This window comes from Lactuca serriola, chromosome 5, assembly GCF_051521515.1.
Source record: "Lactuca serriola cultivar US96UC23 chromosome 5, Lser_US96UC23_V15, whole genome shotgun sequence".
NCBI classification, from domain to species: Eukaryota; Viridiplantae; Streptophyta; class Magnoliopsida; order Asterales; family Asteraceae; genus Lactuca; species Lactuca serriola.
The window spans coordinates 72,635,378-72,654,113 of record NC_136412.1 but is presented as its reverse complement, the minus strand read 5'-3'; the positions used below and the strand labels follow the sequence as shown (position 1 = coordinate 72,654,113).

Sequence of the window (18,736 nt, the reverse complement as noted above, 5' to 3'; positions counted from 1 at the left end):
AGAGAAGAAGGAGGCTAGACATCTTGGTGTTATTTCAAGTGATTCCCTTGAGGTATAACTTAGTTTCCCTCTGTTTTCATGCTTTTAGACCTTTATAGCTCCATTAAAGTCCTTCTTGAGCCATTTCCAAGCTTGATTATGAATTAGGGTTTGTAATAAGTTGATTAACCCTTAGATCTAGGCATGATTGAGCTCCAGAAGCTCAGATCTACTGCCTTTATGGAGCGATATGGCATGAAAGCCCTAGATCTACTCTTTTAGTGCATTTTGAGCCTTAAAACCTTCATTGGTGTTTATTTACACGTAGAGTTGGAAACTTTACGTGTTAACCAGGCCCTAGAAACCCAGATTTATGTATGGCATGAGCTGGATCCAAGCAAAATCGAATATTTAGTGTTTGCATGCGACTGACTCGGCGAGTCGTTCATCGGACTCGACGAGTCGAGTCGCGAGTCCCCGAGTTTCCCCTTTTTGTGTTTGCAGAGTGGAGTCGTGAGTTATGGGGTGTGACTCAGTGAGTCGGAAGCCAGACTCACCCATGAAGAAACTCGGCGAGTCAATGCCCTGACTCGGTGAGTCCAAGGCAATCTTCTTGCCTCAAGAACAGACTCGGCGAGTTGTTCATACAACTCGGCGAGTCTCAGCATAGTATGTTCTTCGGATGAAGATGAACTCGGCGAGTTGTTCATACAACTCGGCGAGTAGGATGAAGGACTATTGGACCATGGATTAAAAGGAAAACTCGTCGAGTCAACGCCTAACTCGACGAGTAGAGACGGGGTTATGGTCAGACAAAAGGATAGGGACTCCGCGAGTTGGCAGGCCAACTCGGCGAGTCGGGTCAACTGGAAGTTGACTTTGACTTTGACTCTTGGCTCGGTCAGGGGTAAATGGTCATTTTACCATGAGGTCGGTTAGCAGTATTTGACTGGGTGTTTTGTGGGGATTTTAGCCGGAGGACTTCCGGGACAGCAGCAGCAGAAGACAGTCAATTCCCACGCAGATCAGCAGCTACTTTGAGGTGAGTTACCTTCCAGTAGCGGTGGGTCTACGGCCACCATGCCGGCCCACCAGTAGGATTTGTATGTTAGATGATTGTCTTTGTGATATCATCTAGGTTTGCTACTACCTGATATGTTATATGCTGGCATGATATGAATATGTGATAGTAGTGGAGTTCGGTTGTTAGGACCGAAGGGTAGGTCAGACACCCTAGATATGTCTGACAGTACGTGATGATATGTTATATGCTGACATGATATGTTATATGTGATAGTGGTAGTAGGAGGGGAATAGTCCCCAAGCCCAGTCGTTAGGACCGAAGGGTAGATCGGACGCCCCAGATATGTCTGACAATATGTTATGTTATGATATATGTGATAGTAGCAGTAGGGGGTGAAATAGTTCCCGAGGATCAGTTGTTAGGACCGATGGGTAGTCAGCACCCCAGAATGGTTTGACATGGGTAGTCAGCACCCTAGAACGGCTTGACATGGGTAGGTCGGCACCCCAGAATGGTCGTGCCGGGTAGGTCGGACACCCCAGAATTGTCCGGCAGTGTGTATGATATGTGATTGTATGGTATGTGGTAAGATGGGGGAACTCACTAAGCTTCGTGCTTACAGTTTTCAGTTTTGGTTTCAGGTACTTCTTCTTCGAAGGGGAAGGAGCCGACACGGTAGCGGTACATCACACACACGCTTTTTATTCCGCACTATGGGATCCTCCTGGGATTTTGTACTCTGACAGTATTATGTTTGATAATATGGTTTCCAGACAAGCAACATCTTTTATGAAATGATACGATCCGTGAATGTTTTAATTCTAATGTTTTGCAAATTAAATGTTTTAAAAATGAAATTTTTGGCTCCTATTTTGGGATGTTACAAAAAAAATATAATTATATACTTTAAATGGCTTGTTCAACATCTTAAAGACTCATGAAGCTGATATCATGTAAGAAATCAAATAAAAATATTCTGATGGTCCTCTTCCTCTCGTTACGAAAAAGGATCATTTGAACCAGCTTGTTTTTTTTACAAAGAAGTTAAAAATGATGAATTTGATGGAGAAAATCATGCCCTTATGTTTATCAACAAAGCAAAAACTTCTATAGGAAGCCATCATCAAATTATGGTTTTGTAAACATATTGGTGGTGACAAGTCTGGTTCAAAACCTAATTTCAAAGATAAGAACAAAGTTGTTTCGAAAGAGATCTCAAGTGAAAAGAAACTAACTGAGAGACTCTAGGTATGATTGTAGTTACTATAATGCTAAGAACCATTTTGGCAAAGATTGTACGCTAAAGAAGAAAAAAAAATGACAGGACACTCTTAGTATGATTGTATAAACATGCAATTCTTACAACCCATCTCATTGCATGCTCCCACTTTCAAGTGTGTTTTAAGTATCAATAAAATACATTCTTAATTTTGATAACTTACATATCACACATTACATTAAGGTAATGTATTTCCATCAAAAGAACATATATACCGTCTAAAAGATATCTTTACTTGTAAATTGTAACATCACATATATCTAATATCTATTGATAATATTAAGGTTGTAAAAAATGATCGACTTTAGCTAGTCGGTGGACTAAGATTAATGGATTAATCGGTTAGATATGGATTAATCGGGGATTAAGCGGGGACCATAAATTGCTAATTCATTGAATTTTAATAACTTAAATATGATTAACATCATAACAAAATTCGTAAATACCTCTAGTATCATCAAAAAATAAGTTAATATGATTAATACAACACTAATCATTCCTCAAATAGTTTCTATGGAGACAAAATTTCTTTAAAGTGTTAAAATTTCATCGTTTGTTACTGTTTCGCTCATTTTATTGACGGAGATTAAGCGTTAGATGTTTTCTAGTCGGTCAGGTGCTTCGATTAGTCGGGACCTAGTTATATTTACAACACTTGATAACTACAAGTCTATAAAAAATAACTTTGGTGTCATACCGTCAAATGCAATGACAATGATGTTGAATTTTCCAGTCCTAGTACCATCGAACTAGACCAACAATAACAAAAAAAAATACATTCCCAAACATTTTTCTTTTTTATATTTAATTAAAAGCTTCAACTTATAGAAACAAGCCATTAAAAACATTGAAAATGTCGAAAACCTAATAACAAACACGTTGCAACACTTTCATGGGCACACATAAACATAAAACCTAAAAAGTGGTCCCACTATATACTCACTTGCCTTCAACAAATCATAACCGTTGATCATCATCTATCACCAAACGTCGCTAATTCATCCACGTATCTTACCTCTACATCATTGGATTAACATGATACCTCGTGGCTCCTCATTGTACCACGCTTACACCTTTTCCACCGTTGGATCAATGATTCATCCAACGGTTCCAATCACATCTCCCTTCTCTCTGCTACTGAATAACCTCTCTCCGCCTCTGTAACGTGAAGAACTAAAAGAAAAGTCCCAAACTCTCTCCCTCTTTACTTTCTCTCTCTAAGATTTATATATAGTTTCTCTCTCTAGAAATTGGGCAAAATGCAAGAGCCAACTGCGACAAGTTCGTTGGTGGCGAGTTTACCTTCGAGTAGTGAGAGATCTTCGAGCTCTGCACTTCATATCGAAATCAAAGAAGGTGGATTTTCCTTTGACTTGTTTTTTAGTTTCTGATAATTTGATCTCGATTTCTTAAAATTTCGGTGTATAAATTGAATGTACTTATGAATTTTTGTATGTAAATCGAATTCGTTTGTCATTTCATGTATACCCATATGATCAAGCTGAAGCATAAATGTTTCTGTGTGTGTGTTTGAGCTGCATTTCTAATTTACGAATTTTTAGATGCGACAGATTAGTGATTTGAAAGAGATTATTCTAAATGTTACCCTAAATTGTTGTTCGCGATAATAGGAATGGAAAGTGATGATGAGATAAGAAGAGTGCCGGAGATGGGTGGAGAAGCTGCGGGAGCATCAGTTTCCGGCGGAGACACCGGATCAGGTGCTGGTCCAGACCGGGTTCAAAGCTCAAACGTTGGTTCAAGGAAAAGAGGCAGAACCCCAGCCGATAAAGAAAATAAACGGTTGAAGAGGTAAACCGGAATCGAAATAATTAAAAACCGGATTTTTTTTATATGTTTGTCGTTTAAATTTGTCTTGCCACGTCAGTATATATCGGTGTTAATTTAAAGTCTGGTTGACGATGTGGGTCCCGCGTATGACATCTCATAGGAACGTGGCATAACATGTTTTGTTCCTAGCCGCTTTTTCTAAAAAATAATACCTAACTTCTACGGAAGTCATAGAAATAACTTTTTTTTTTTTTTTAAAAATCTATATGGAAGTTATTTTTTTGGATTTTTTATTACATCAAATAAATAGTAATTATAAGTGGATCGTATTTTAGGCATAAGGTAAGAAGTTAAAAATAAATGGTTAAAAAACTTTTTTTTACAAAACCTTGAAAAGAGTACAATCAAATAAAAGTTTTTGTTCACAAAATACTCAAGGGTATTTTCATATTTTTTGAACAAAACGTTTTACCTTAATACTTTTTTTCGAAAAATGTTGCTTTGTGAAAATCAAATGGTATGTTATATATTTATGCAATTAACCTCCTTTTTGAAATTATTGTATTTGTAGTTTTAAATAAAACTAACAACTATACCAACTAACAAGGGTGTGTGTGGGGGATTGGATTTTGAATGTATATTATCTTATGTGTGGTAAAACAACTATACCAAAAAAAATGTATATTTTCTTTTTTGTGGTAAAACGAACTTAAAAAAATATTTTGATTAGCAAGTGTCATTTGTTTCAGCTAAGGGTAATTTAGTCATTTGTTTTGGCAAAGTAGGCCGTTACTATACCAAAAAAAATGTATATTATCTTATGTGTGGTAAAACGAACTTAAAAAAAATATTTTGATTAGCGTCATTTGTTTCAACTAAGGGTAATTTAGTCATTTGCTTTGGCAAAGTAGGTTGTTACGCAACAGAGTTTCGGCTCAACAAGCAAGGGAGAGGAAGAAGGCATACTTGAATGAATTGGAAGTGCGAGTAAAAGAAATTGAAAAGAAGAACTCCGAGCTTGAAGAGCGACTTTCAACTCTCCAAAATGAGAATCAAATGCTTAGACATGTAAGTGTCTCTATTTATCATTATTGTAACTACAACAAAAGTAAAAACAAAATATTTATCATTTTCCAAATCAAGAGCAACCGAAAAAAAAAGGTTTATATTATTGGGTCAAAAAATGGTAACAGTCAATTGACTTTAGAAAAATAATTTTGCGTAGTTAAACGGATAAACTATAATTATAAAAAATTATAAAACTCACTATTTTAAGGCGCACATAACTAATATATTGTTTGTTTTGCAGATCTTGAAAAACACTACAGCCGGTATGCAAGAAAAGAAGTAGACATATGATTAGAAGAGGAAAAGCATTACATGTGCAATCCGAATCATAGCTTGAAAATCGAAGGGTTTGGTTTAGGATCGAGACTTGTTATTGTGGTTATTTCTTTTCCTAGCAAACATAATGAGAATCCAACCATCTTTACGTACGATTCGATTAAAGATCTTTAAGTCATGTAGGTGGTAATGGGCTGTGTTTCTAAATGACCAAAAAAGATGTAAAGTATTGCATATGATATGGGTTTTAATTTGTAGCACAAGTAACGTGTCTGTTAAACAATGGTATTGGAACCGTTTTACACAGTAAATCCTACTATTTAATCGGTCTATATTGGGTAAAATTATGTATTTTAAACACTAGATGTTTCCGTTGTGGGGGGCATGTTGCTTCTCTAAGTGACCTTTTTTTTCTAACAATTGATTTTTATTTAATACTAGCAAGACAATAGAAAAAAAATTACAAAGGAACAACAATGAATTGGATTTTGTAACAAAGAAATCCAATTTAAAGTAATTTTATGATTCCGACTAACAAACCGATTGAATGATTAATCCACTAGCGACTGATAATCGTATCTTTTTATACACTTCTTGTTTCTGAAAAGATTGTTGTTACAAAAGATCGATCCAAAGTACCCGCAAGAAGCTGACAATTATAGATTTGATAGTCGGTTTTTAGACAGAGGCAATGCTGGAAATCAAGCTTCCACAGGACCTGATCACACTCTGTCAACTGAAACGAGAAGGAAGAAAGAACACTCTTTTGGAGCAATTTTCTCTGGTTTATTACTTTGAATCAAAACTGAATACTCTGAATAAAATGCAAGATACTACTACTATTTAAAGGCTAAAAACAATCCTTATTTTACTCAAAGATAAAACAGAAAACAACGTCCACTTTCTCCTAAATAGCTGGTAACCAAATGCCCATTTTCTCCAAAAACTCGGTCAAAAGCAAGACCTAGTCAGAGTTGACTTCCAACATTCTCCCTCGTTAACTCTGACTTGTCTCTTCCAGGTTTTCGACGCCTAACATGCTTAGCATCTCTGTGAACTTCAATCTTAGGAGTGCTTTAGTAAGAATGCCAGCCTTCTGTTCCTCTCCACTGATATGCTCCACATGAATCAGCTCTCTTTCAACGCACTGACGAATGAAGTGGTATCGGGTGTCGATGTGTTTACTCCTTCCATGGAAAACCGGATTCTTCATTAGCTTGATTGCGGATTTGTTGTCTACCAATAGCTTGACTTTCCCAGCTTCCTCTCCAGTTAATTCTTTCAACAAACCTCTCAGCCACAATGCTTGGCAGGCCGCAGCAGTTGCAGCCATAAATTCAGATTCACACGAAGATAGAGCTACCGTGTGTTGTTTCTGTGAGCACCAAGTGATCAAGTTACCTAAAAGGTAAAATGTTGTTCCTATTGTGCCTTTCCCATCATCCCGATCCATGGTGTAGCTGCTATCGCTATACCCAATTAGCTTCCCATCTCCACCTGGTCTATACATCAAGCCATGATTGATGGTGCTCTTCAGATACCTTAGAATCTGTTTTACTGCCTTGAGGTGGCTTACTCTTGGGTTTTCCATGTACCTGCTAACAACTCCTACCGAATATGCAAGGTCCGGTCTTGTATGAACCAAGTATCGCAGACTTCCAATGAGACGTCGGTACTCTGTAGCATTCACTAACTCTCCATTTTCATCCTTTGTCAAGGATAACTTTGGTTCCATAGGGTACTTTGAGCCATTACAGTCCATCATTCCAGCCGTTTTTAATATTTTTTTCGCATACCCCGCTTGAACAATTGCAATGCCTTCTTTGGATTGGTTCACTTCTAAGCCAAGATAGTAAGATAACTTCCCCAGGTCACTCATATCAAACACTTTTTGCATTTGTTTCTTGAATTCAACCACCTTTTCTTCACTAGAACCTGTCACGATCATGTCATCGACATAGATTCCGACTATCAACAAAAATTTTGTGTTCTGAAGCTTGTACACCGCCTGTTCTTGAGGACACCTTCTAAAGCTGAATTCTTTAAGTGTTTTGTCTAGGCGTATATTCCATGCCCTTGGAGCTTGTCGCAGCCCATAAAGGGCTTTGTTCAACCGATACACCATATGTTCCTTTCCTGTAATCACAAAACCATCAGGTTGAGAAACGTATACCTCTTCTTGTAGTTCCCCGTTCAGGAAGGCTGATTTTACATCTAAGTGGTGAACCTTCCACCCCTTCTTCGCTGCCAAAGCTAGTAATAGTCGAATAGTTTCCAACCGTGCCACCGGGGCAAAGACCTCATCAAAATCTATGCCTTTCTGTTGTGCGTAGCCCTTTGCTACCAACCGAGCCTTGTGCTTCAATACTTTGCCTTTCGCGTCCCGTTTCAGCTTATACACCCATTTTAAACCGATTTGTTTCTGCCCCCTTGGGAGAGTGGTCAGATTCCATGTGTGGTTCTTAACGATAGAGTCAATCTCTCTTTTCATTGCCTCCTGCCAATCTTGATCAGTTGCTGCTTCTGAATAGTTTGTTGGCTCACCATCCACAAGCATTAATTCTTCTAGTTCAACTTCTATTGGCTCCATTTCATCATAAATTTCAGATAGGTTTCGAAAACCTCGAACATGTGTATGATCATACCTTGAAGAACTCTCGTCTTGGTGCGTATCTGTCGGTGAATTTTGCACGTTCGTTGTGTAGGGTGTGGCATCTGATGCATTTTCTGAGTCGTAACTAGCTCCAGGTGATGCGAGCAGTGGTGAAGGTGGATCGTTTACATTGTCTTGGTTGATAGGGTTTTCAACCTGGCCTCCAATTGTTTGTTGATGGGCTTCTGTTTCGTATCCATTATTCATAAATGTTTCAAACCAAGATTCTTTTGATATGGGCTCATGACCTTGGATACCGGCCCAAACCCATTTTCTTTTCTCTTTAAAGATTACATCACGTGATACCACTACTTTATTTTCTTTTGGGTTGAAGAAACGATAAGCCTTTGTTCCAGGCTCGCTTCCTAAATATACCATCGTCGTGCTACGATCGCTGAGTTTCGTGGTCTGATTCTTGGGTTTCTTTACGTGTCTGACACAGCCAAACACTTTTAGGTGCTCAAACGTTGGCTTCTTGTTCTTCCACCCTTCGTATGGAGTCAGTCCCTTCACCCCCTTCGTTGGAACTCGATTGATTATGTCGACAGCATGTCGAACTGCCTCCCCCACAACGTATCTGGTACACACATCGTCTTCAACAGAGATCTAGTGGCTTCGAGGATGGTATGATTGCGACGTTCCGCCACCCCATTCTGTTGCGGGCAATACGGGGCAGTTAATTGCCGTTTGATTCCTTCCTGTTTACAAAAATCAACAAATTGTTGGGAGGTGAACTCCCCCCTCGATCAGTCCGCAACCCCTTTAGCTTCAAGTGACCTTCACTCTCAACCTGTGCTTTGAACCCTTTGAAGGTTTTAAGCGCTTCATCCTTCCTTTTAATCATGTAAACCCACGTATACCTACTATAATCATCGATAATCAACATAAAGTATCGATTACCTGCAATTGTGGGTGGGTCGATTGGACCACATAAGTCAACATGGACCAATTCAAGGGGTTTAGTTGCACGCCATTCTGTATCTTTCGGGAAGGGTTGACGAGCTTGTTTAGCAACCAGACACCCTTCACGAACTTGTGTTGGATGCTTTATATTTGGTACTCCTCGTACCAAGTTGTTTCTTACCATTGACTCGATGATTTGAAAGTTTATGTGCCCCAACCTCACATGCCAAAGCCAAGCTTCGTCATCAAGACTTGATGCGAGACATACTGGTTGAGTTGTGCGAAGCGCTATCTTGTACAGACGGTTCTTTGACCTTTGCACCTTCATCATTAACCGACCACCTTCATCATGTATTCTCAAGTATTCATGCACCATCTCAATTTTATATCCAATTTCAGTCATCTGTACCAGACTCAATATGTTGCTGTGTAGTGCTGGGATAAAGTACACCTCTGTGATTAGTTGTTGTTCGCCATTTTTGCATTCCAGCAAAATAGAGCCCCTCCCTGCGATTTGAACTCTGGAGCCGTCACCAAAACGTACCTGCCCGATTATATTTTCATCAAGTTCAGCAAAGAATTCTCGCACCCCTGTCATATGGTTGCTTGCCCCATTATCTAGATACCATATATCTTCACCCTTCTCATTCTTTGCCTCGTTTTGTTTTGGAAACACCTTCTCTTCATTTAGCAAGACCATGGTGGCATCTTCCTCTCCACACACAGTTAGAAGCAGTGCAAGTTCTTCTTCTTCTACTCGAGTCAGATTGGCTTCATCACCATTCTTCTTTGGTGCCTTGCACTCAGATGCATAATGGCCATGCTCCTCATAGTTGAAGCATTTTATATGCTTCTTGTCCCTGTTCTTTTGGTAGTTGATCCCTGAATTCCGCTGCCAACTGGAACCTCCACGGCCTCCCCTACCTCGGGTACTTCCTCTACCACGTGAGCCACTCCGACCACCTCTGTCATGATATTGTGAACCACGACCTCTTCCATTCGATGAACTTCCTCCTGGAGTTTTCTGAACATTCTTAACATCTACTTTAGTGAGTAGTAGAGTGCTCTGTTCATTAGTTGACCCGCTCCGAAGTCGTAAGCGGTCTTCGTATGCTTTCAGTCTACCGATTGCCTCATCAAATGGCATTGTGTCAATATCTGCATATTGTTCAATCGAGGCCACCAGTTGGAGGTAATTATCTGGAACTGAGTCAAGCAACTTTCTCACCAACACACCATCTTCAAGAGTTGCCCTGAGACTGTTGTATTTTGCAATCATACCACTTAATTTTCCTGCAAAATCATCAATGGACTCTCCGTCCTTCATCCGTAATGCCTCGAAATCACTTTTGAGTGTATGCAATCTTGCCTTCTGTACCCTATCTGCTCCCAGGTACCTTAACTTTAAAGATTCCCAAACCTCTTTTGCTGTCCTTTTCTTCGCCACTTGCAGCAAAATGTCTTCCTGTATTGCTTGAAAAAGAAAAGCCCGAGCCGACTTGTTCTTTTTCTCATCCACAGCTTCTCCGTCTACTGGTTCAATGGATTCCCATATTCCCTGGGCATCCATTATAGCTTCCATTATGATCGCCCATGTGGTGTAGTTCGTGGGAGTCAACATCGGACATTGAAATGACACTCCACCATTGTCTCTTGTAACGGTTTGACTTGAAGATGGCATTGTTTCGTACCGGATGTATTTGGGCATAGAATGAACCTGGTTAGCTCTGATACCAAGTGTTGGAAATCAAGCTTCCACAGGACCTGATCACCCTCTGTCAACTGAAATGAGAAGGAAGAAAGAACACTCTTTTGGAGCAATTTTCTCTGGTTTATTACTTTGAATCAAAACTGAATACTCTGAATAAAATGCAAGATACTACTACTATTTAAAGGCTAAAAACAATCCTTATTTTACTCAAAAATAAAACAGAAAACAACGTCCACTTTCTCCTAAATAGCTGGTAACCAAATGCCCATTTTCTCCAAAAACTCGGTCAAAAGCAGGACCTAGTCAGAATTGACTTCCAGCAAGCAAGGCTATCAAATCAACCCAAGGGAAAAAGTCATTTACTGAATCAAAAGGAGGAATCTATAAATCTATCCATCTAGCAAATGCATTTCGAGGCTCGAGCTGTGATTTCACACTTAGGCCTGACAATTGCGTCGTGTTTGGGTTGACGGATCAAAATATACCAACCCGAACACAACCCATTTAACTACACAGGTTACGGGTTGGCGAGTTTGGAACATAAAATCATATATGACCAGTCAACTCACTTATTTATACGGGTTCATAGGTTGGTGGGTTCGTTGGTCGGATTTGGGTTTGTGGGTCAGATTTGGGTTTGTGTGTTCGTGGGTCAGATTCCATAAATAAAATTGATAATTAAACATGAACAAATTCTTGATGCAAATATATTTGAATTTTAGAAACTTAAGTCTTAAACATTCAAACTAAAACTAAAAACATTCATAGAAACATGTTTAAACTAAAACATTAATACAAACATAGATAAATTTAATCGTATGTTTCGACGCCGTTCGATAATGATTCAGTCATTCATGTCGCTGTTCTTCGTAAGTTCATTATGTAGCTCATCATATAAGGGAGACTAGAAGATGGCTTATTCGATTTTGTTTGTGAGATACTGACATTATTTAGGGCAAATGCCAAACGTGTCACAATACAAATCAACAAATGGTTACCCACGGGCCAAATGGTCAATGGTATCGGGTATCATATCCTAGTATAAAGTATAAATTGTATAGTGTATAATACTTAATACATTTAATATATATAATTTTTTTTTATTAAAGTTATAAACGGGTTGGCTGGTCAACCCGTATATTTTTTGAGAAACTCATATATGACATGTTTAATAATCGGGTTGGCGGGTTGAAAAACTCAACCCAAACCCACTTATATCGTGTCATCGCGGGTCGTGTCGAAAATTGCCAGGCCTATTGACACTTCAAAAAAAGGTGTGCCATGTCTTAGAAAACCTAATTTCTTATTATTCAATCAAACAAATAATACAATATTTATAAGAGAAATGATTGATATCAATCCCTGGAATACAGGAAAAAACAACTCCTGATATATCTCTATCTAATCTTAAACTAAAATATATCTTTTATTTAAAACAAATCTTAACATTCCCCCTCAAGTTGGAGCATATATGTCACACATGCCCAACTTGCTTAGAAGTTTGGAAAACACTTGCTTTGAAGTGGCTTTGGTCAGGATATCCGCTAGTTGATCTTCTGACCGGATTTTTAGTAATTCCAAAATCTTGCAGTCTAATTTTTCTTTAATGAAGAATTTGTCCACTTCCACATGCTTAGTACGATCATGATGAACATGATTATGAGCAATATCACGAGCTGATTTGTTATCACAAAATAGTTAAATGGGTTGCTTGACAGGATACCCAAATCTTGTAGGAGACGTTTGAGCCACATTGCCTCACAAATACCAAGTGCCATACTTCTACATTCTGCTTCTGCACTAGATCGAGCTACAACATTTTGTTTCTTACTGCTCCTTGTTACTAAGTTGCCTCCCCCAAAGCTAAAATAACAAGATGTCGATCGACCATCCACTTTTTGTTAGATTAATGTCTAAGTCCATAACTATATTTGGTATGTACTTGACCCGACCCGGCATGGTCCATTTGGGTTGCACTTCACCGACACAATTTATATGGATAGTCTTTTGAGAATAGTATATTTATGATTAATATTAATATATTATAAGTTCTAATATATTAATATGGAATCATATTATTTAATTAGTTTTGATCAAGAATTAATTTAGAATTAATTAAGTGATCAAAAGTAACTAATTAAATATGGACTCTTATATATATGGAATGGGCCAAGTTCATTTAGGTTGGGCTAAGCTTTTATGGATAGTCCATGGAGCTTTTAACCTATGGATCCTATGTAAATGAAAGGTCATGGGTATTAGGGTTTACATGGATGTAACCCTAATCCTCCATAATATATAAAGGGGTCCTTGGCTCACAAAATTGGCACAAGTGTGTGAGAATAAGAGTGGGCCAATTTTAGTGTGCATACATATTCTCTCAAGTTCTTCCAAGGTGTTTTGGTGATTTGTGATTCCATTTGAGGCTTCCACACTATTGGGGATAAGCTCTTAAAGCTTGAAGACATTAAGCTACATCAAAATGTATGTCATCTAACTAGAACTTTGTAGTATAGGTGCTTCATAATATGCTAGTTAGGATGAAACCTTGGAATAGTTAATATTTGCATGTATAATAGAGAAAACATAGATCCAAGGTTTATACGGTTGCATGTAAACCATAGGAGTGTTAGAATGCTCAAAACCCAACAGTGGTATCAGAGCCATGGATTTTTTTTCTGTTATATTGATGCAAATGTTTTATTTTCAAAGTTGGGAGAAAAGGAAAAAAAAACATGACGTTTGTCAAATTTTAAGATAATTACTTGTTTTTGTGAAAAACTAATTATTAGTAAAATCTGAATAATTTGCTATATGAGTTGAATTAGGTCAAATTTAGTAAAAGATAAAATGATATGATTATTTTATTAGTTTTAAAAGTTTGATCTAAAGAGTTTTTTGAAACCTCCATAAGTTATGGATATTAAAACGTTTAAAAAAAATTGATTCAAAGTTTTTATATGGAGTTACAAAACTTGGTCTTAATGTTTTAAAGAATTCCATAACTTGTTCTTAAGTTATGGAACATGAAAAGTTTCATAATAAAACAAACATTAAACTCCATAAGTTATGGAATCCAAAAGTTTTCAAGAGTTACAAAACTTGCCCTCAAGTTTTGGAATTTGGAAAAAGTTTTTATGAAAAAAAAAGAATTGAATTCTAAAACTCTTGGGTTCATAACTTAAACAATTAATTAAATGGTTTTAATTTTGAATTTAATAATTGAATTATGATGTTTTGTTGAATAGTTCAAATTAACTCTTATGGACTTTATTAATAATTAATTAAAGCATTTAATTAAAAGAGTATTATTAAATCCATAAATAAAGATATGGTTTGAGTTTAATTAAGGGTAAATGACACAAAAAACATTATTTTTACATAGAAATTCGATTTTGACAACGTGTTTTTTTTGTGTCAATTTTGACACTGTGTTTTCCAATTTGTTACAATTCTAACCACTTGACTGGTTAACCAGGTTACATGCTGACGTGGCATGATGACGTGTCAGTTTTGATGACGTGACATGCTGACATGATATGCTGACGTGTCAAAATTGATTTTTTTCCCACAAAAAATACTAAGTTTTCACTTTTTTTCGATTTTGACACTAAGTTTAATTTTTTATTTTAATTTTGACACTATGTTTTTTTTGTTCTAATCGAACATCATTTATCAAATTTTGTTCAATTTTGTCTATTTTCCATTTGAAATCGTATAAATATATTTTTTTTATTACATTTTAAACCGTATAAACGTATTTTTTTCGTTTAAAAACCACATTTTTATTTAAATACAAAGTGTTTTTTTTTTCTTACATTCAAAGGATTAAGATGTAAAAATTTGATAGGTTGCAAACTTGATATCCGAGTTTTGATCGACTACACGCCTCCAAACCTCCAAACACATTTTAAACTTGCATTTAATATAAAATACAATTTTTATATAATAATACATATTTATACATAAAAATATGGTTTGAGTGTAAAAAAATGTATTTATACATAACTATAGTTTTTAAATGAAAAAAAAACATATTTATACGGTTTAAATTTATTGAAAAAAATATTTATACGGTTTCAAATAGAAAATTGTCAACATTGAACAAAATTGGAAACAATGATGTTCGATTTGGAACAAAAAAACATAGTGTCAAAGTTGAAAGAAAAAATTAAACTTAGTGTCAAAATCGGAAAAAAAAATGAAAACTTAGTGTTTTTTGTGAGAAAAAAATTCAATTTTGACACGTCAGCATATCATGTTGGCATGCCACGTCATCAAAACTGACACGTCATCATGCCACGTCATCATGCAACCTGGTTAACCGGTCAAGTGGTCAGAATTGTAACAAATTGGAAAACACAGTGTCAAAATTGACATAAAAAACACGGTGTCAAAATCGAATTTCTATGTAAAAAGAGTGTTTTTTGTGCCATTTACCCGTTGAATTAAATTAAAAGTTTAGTTTAATTAATAGATTAAACCACCAAGTATTTTAAATGTCTAAAATACACCCTTATACTATTTTAATATTAAAATTTTAATATATTATATGTATAAGAGCAAGTCGTATTACCATTAGTAGGCCTCATTCACGAAGCCGGTCTATGAGGGGGGTATAAGGTTACTGCCTATAAAATGGCAGTTTAATGGGTGTCCACTCTCACCCACCGCTTCGTTGACTGGTGGAATGTCATTAGCCGAACAGGTAGGACAAGGACTATAATTCTCCCTTCATTAAAAGTATTAATGATAAATACTAAGTAACTAAACTTCTTATAAATTCCCAATCTTAGTTACTTAGGAAAATGTGAATAAGGTGCTAATCCATGAAATTACACTTTGGACTTTGTTTAAGCCGTTAGTGGAGCGTGTGTGGTTAACCGACACACTAACCTGGACTTAACAAGGTAGGCAAAGGGTAACTTAATGTTTATCATAGTATCGTTGGAGCGTGTGTGGTTAACCGGCACATCGATTGAGGGGTAAATATTAAGGGTACCAAGTATATTTGCATGGTTACTTCACACCTTGTTTTGTGATCCTCGGCATCCCAGTCACAAAACTTGAAGGGCACACTTGAGATTGAAACATGTCATTGAAAAGTTCAATGAATCTCAAAAGAATCTAGGAGTTTCAAAACCGATTAAAACCTAATAAAACATTTCGTTTATCTTGGTGGAAATTGGTGAATCGCCATTCACCTACCTTCAAATATTTTATAGCTTGGATTACGGCATCCCTCTTCTAAGTTATAAAATAGTTTGTTGGGTCCTAGCCTTAATATATCATATTGGGTGCTATATTAAGGACTTAAATCAACTTTACTTGAATTTCTCCCATTGTTGATGTCTGGTTTAGAAAACAATGATCTTCCCATACCAAGCTTTCCTAATGAATATGACTTCCCGAGTTTGGCTCATGGAAATCATACTTCTCTTCCTCCACCTCCTCCAATTATTCTCCCCGACCCACAAGCTCAAAGACTTGTATAGTTCAAGATCACTCAATCCCTATCCACAATGAAAGATAAATGTGAAAGTCCTGTGTGCACTCATGTCTTAGGACTAAAGTCACACACTGACAGGTTGAGAATGTTGGGTGTCGTTGTCCTAAGGAAGTTGGCTATTGACTAGGTCTTTCAGTCACTTCCTGAGTCATACAGAAAAACTACTATGTGACAGTTCATAACATGACCCTAATGGATCTTTCTTATTTGCTTATTGCTGTTGAATCAGAAATGATTTGGTGCAATAGTCAAGAAAATATGGATGGAAGGTCTATTTCTCAAACTTCCATGGACACGGACAATGGTAACATTGGAAGTCCAGAAAAGCTTTCTCTTCCCAATGGAAAGGGATCGGCATTGGTCAACCCGGTTGACCGGAAGGTAAAGAGAAAGTCTAAGTCTGGAATAGCCTTTTGTACCATTCCCGAGGAGTCTATATGTTTTCATTGTGAAGAAAAAGGGACTTGGAAGCGAAGCTGCCCAAGCTACCTGAAAGTAAGAAAAATCAAAAAGTTTGACTCTGCTTCAGGTAAGTCCACTATCTAACTCTGTTAAGTTCCCAGTTTATGATTCTTAATACAAAATGTGACTTGGTTGCATTTTGATATTTAGCAGGATCAAGCAAAGGGAAGGAAACTTAAAGAAAAGAGTATGCTGAATCTGATCGCGAAAATGGATTTCAATCGCTTGGTTGAAGATCGGATTCTTGAGCTACTTTTAGGAGTTATGATAAATTTCTTGGAAACATGTAATAACATAGTTTTCATTTCAAGTTGCATTGTAAGGAAAAGGTTTTCCGCATTTTTATAAATAAATAAAAGTTTTACTTTATATCTCCTTGCAATGGCATTTATGAAAACTTGATGTTTGTATGTTTCTAGCAATATTGGAAATATGAATTTGATTCTTTCGTTTGTGGTAGTGTCTAAATTTACCAAATAAGGAAAGATTCTCATCACCCAAGTTTCAATTGGACCAAAACTTGGAATCATACACGTTGTATAGTATGATATATGAGAAGTTTCATTTTGGAAAATTAAGACTAGTTCGTTGTTCACATGTATATGTGACTCAAGAGAAGGACTAAGGGATCAAGTACACATTCTTGTGCACTAGCCAAAGTTCACCACAAAAGATGGATAAGACTATTCGTCATGATTTACTAAGGTTTAGTAAATATGATTATACTTACAAGCTTAAGTATAATTATGAGACATTGGAAAAGTTCCAAATGTATGGCAGAGCGAATAAGAAGAATCAAATTAGGCAAAAGGATAAAAGTTTCTCAAATCTGAAAAGATGGGAGAGTACTTTAGTATCATGTATATATGATCATATTAATGATTAAGAGACCTTATCACAATTCATCCTCTAAGTGCATTCTGATAGCTAAGAAGAAGAGTCGTGAATTGTTGAAGTGGTTAAATTAAGAAGATGAGTCATACTTCGTTCCAAAACAAATCTTAGAGTCATACTCCAAGATTGTAACTTGAGTGACATATCTTAAAGAAGGTTTATAACACTTGTTAAATGTAAGAGTAAAAGTTTTCTACTCTTGTACATTTGAAATTGGTAAGTTGTGATGTTTTGGATAAAACAAAGACCAACTAAGGCCAATTGTGTGAAGTGTTAGTCTTGATTAGAATCCACACTATTTCCTTGAATATTTGGCAAGTAAGTCTTATAGGTCAAGAAGACAGTGGGAGTCTAACAGATCCTGATATAGTTTCAAGAAATAATCAAGAACAAAACCTGTATTTCATCACTAGCACACAACTAGAGGTTTATAACCTATTATGTTGACATTTCTGTGCCCATTCCAGTTAAGTTGGCTAGAACATTTGAGTTCTACATGTTCTCAATTGTTTGCATAACTACTTGGAAGCAATGGCAGGCCCTTGTTCTGCCAGGTGGCAAGAGGTTAAGATTGCACAAGTTTAATCCATATGAGTTAAGATTTGTCACTAACCTACTCTTGTGATTATGGTTTTGACAAATTCACGTGGATAAGAACACATACACCATAAAATCTAAGGGTCATAAGGTTTCTCTTCGATTCATGAAAATGATGGTGAGGAAACACTTCCACCAAGTAGATTTTAAGTAAGATAGCAATTGTAATCTTTGCATTCTCAAAGTCATTAGTGGAGTGTGCATGGTTATCCGGCACACTAACATGGACTTATGGGAAATGGCAAAAGTCTAAACAATTGAGACTATGATTACGACATCCCTTTTCATAGTTCTGAAATTGTTTAGACACACCTGTGAGTTATCTAAAATAAGGTGTATGATTTTGATAAAGTCTTATCAAAGCAATCTAGTATCAGAAATCTGAACTTTGGTAAGAAAGTCAATAAAGTATTGACTTCTAGAAATCCAATTGTTTTCTGGATACATGTCAAAGCTAGTAGGAGCATAATTGTTATGCTAATAATCATCATGTTAGTGGGAGCATGATAATTATGATAAGTATTGCAAGTTAGCAATGTTAATTATATAAAACAAAAGTTCCAAGTTGCGAAGTTGCAGGGGTTGAAAAA

At 36.6% G+C, this 18,736-nt stretch overlaps 1 protein-coding gene across 1 annotated transcript; it reads left to right on the top strand.

Moving 5' to 3' along the window:
• Window positions 1–3,446: 3,446 nt before the first annotated feature.
• LOC145052612 (transcription factor HY5-like) lies at window positions 3,447–5,680 on the top strand. Its single transcript, XM_079000449.1, has 4 exons — window positions 3,447–3,638; window positions 3,914–4,094; window positions 4,985–5,141; window positions 5,383–5,680. The coding sequence occupies exons 1-4, from the start codon at window positions 3,542–3,544 to the stop codon at window positions 5,422–5,424; spliced, it is 477 nt and encodes a 158-aa protein (XP_078856575.1). The 5' UTR covers window positions 3,447–3,541; the 3' UTR covers window positions 5,425–5,680.
• Window positions 5,681–18,736: the final 13,056 nt, after the last annotated feature.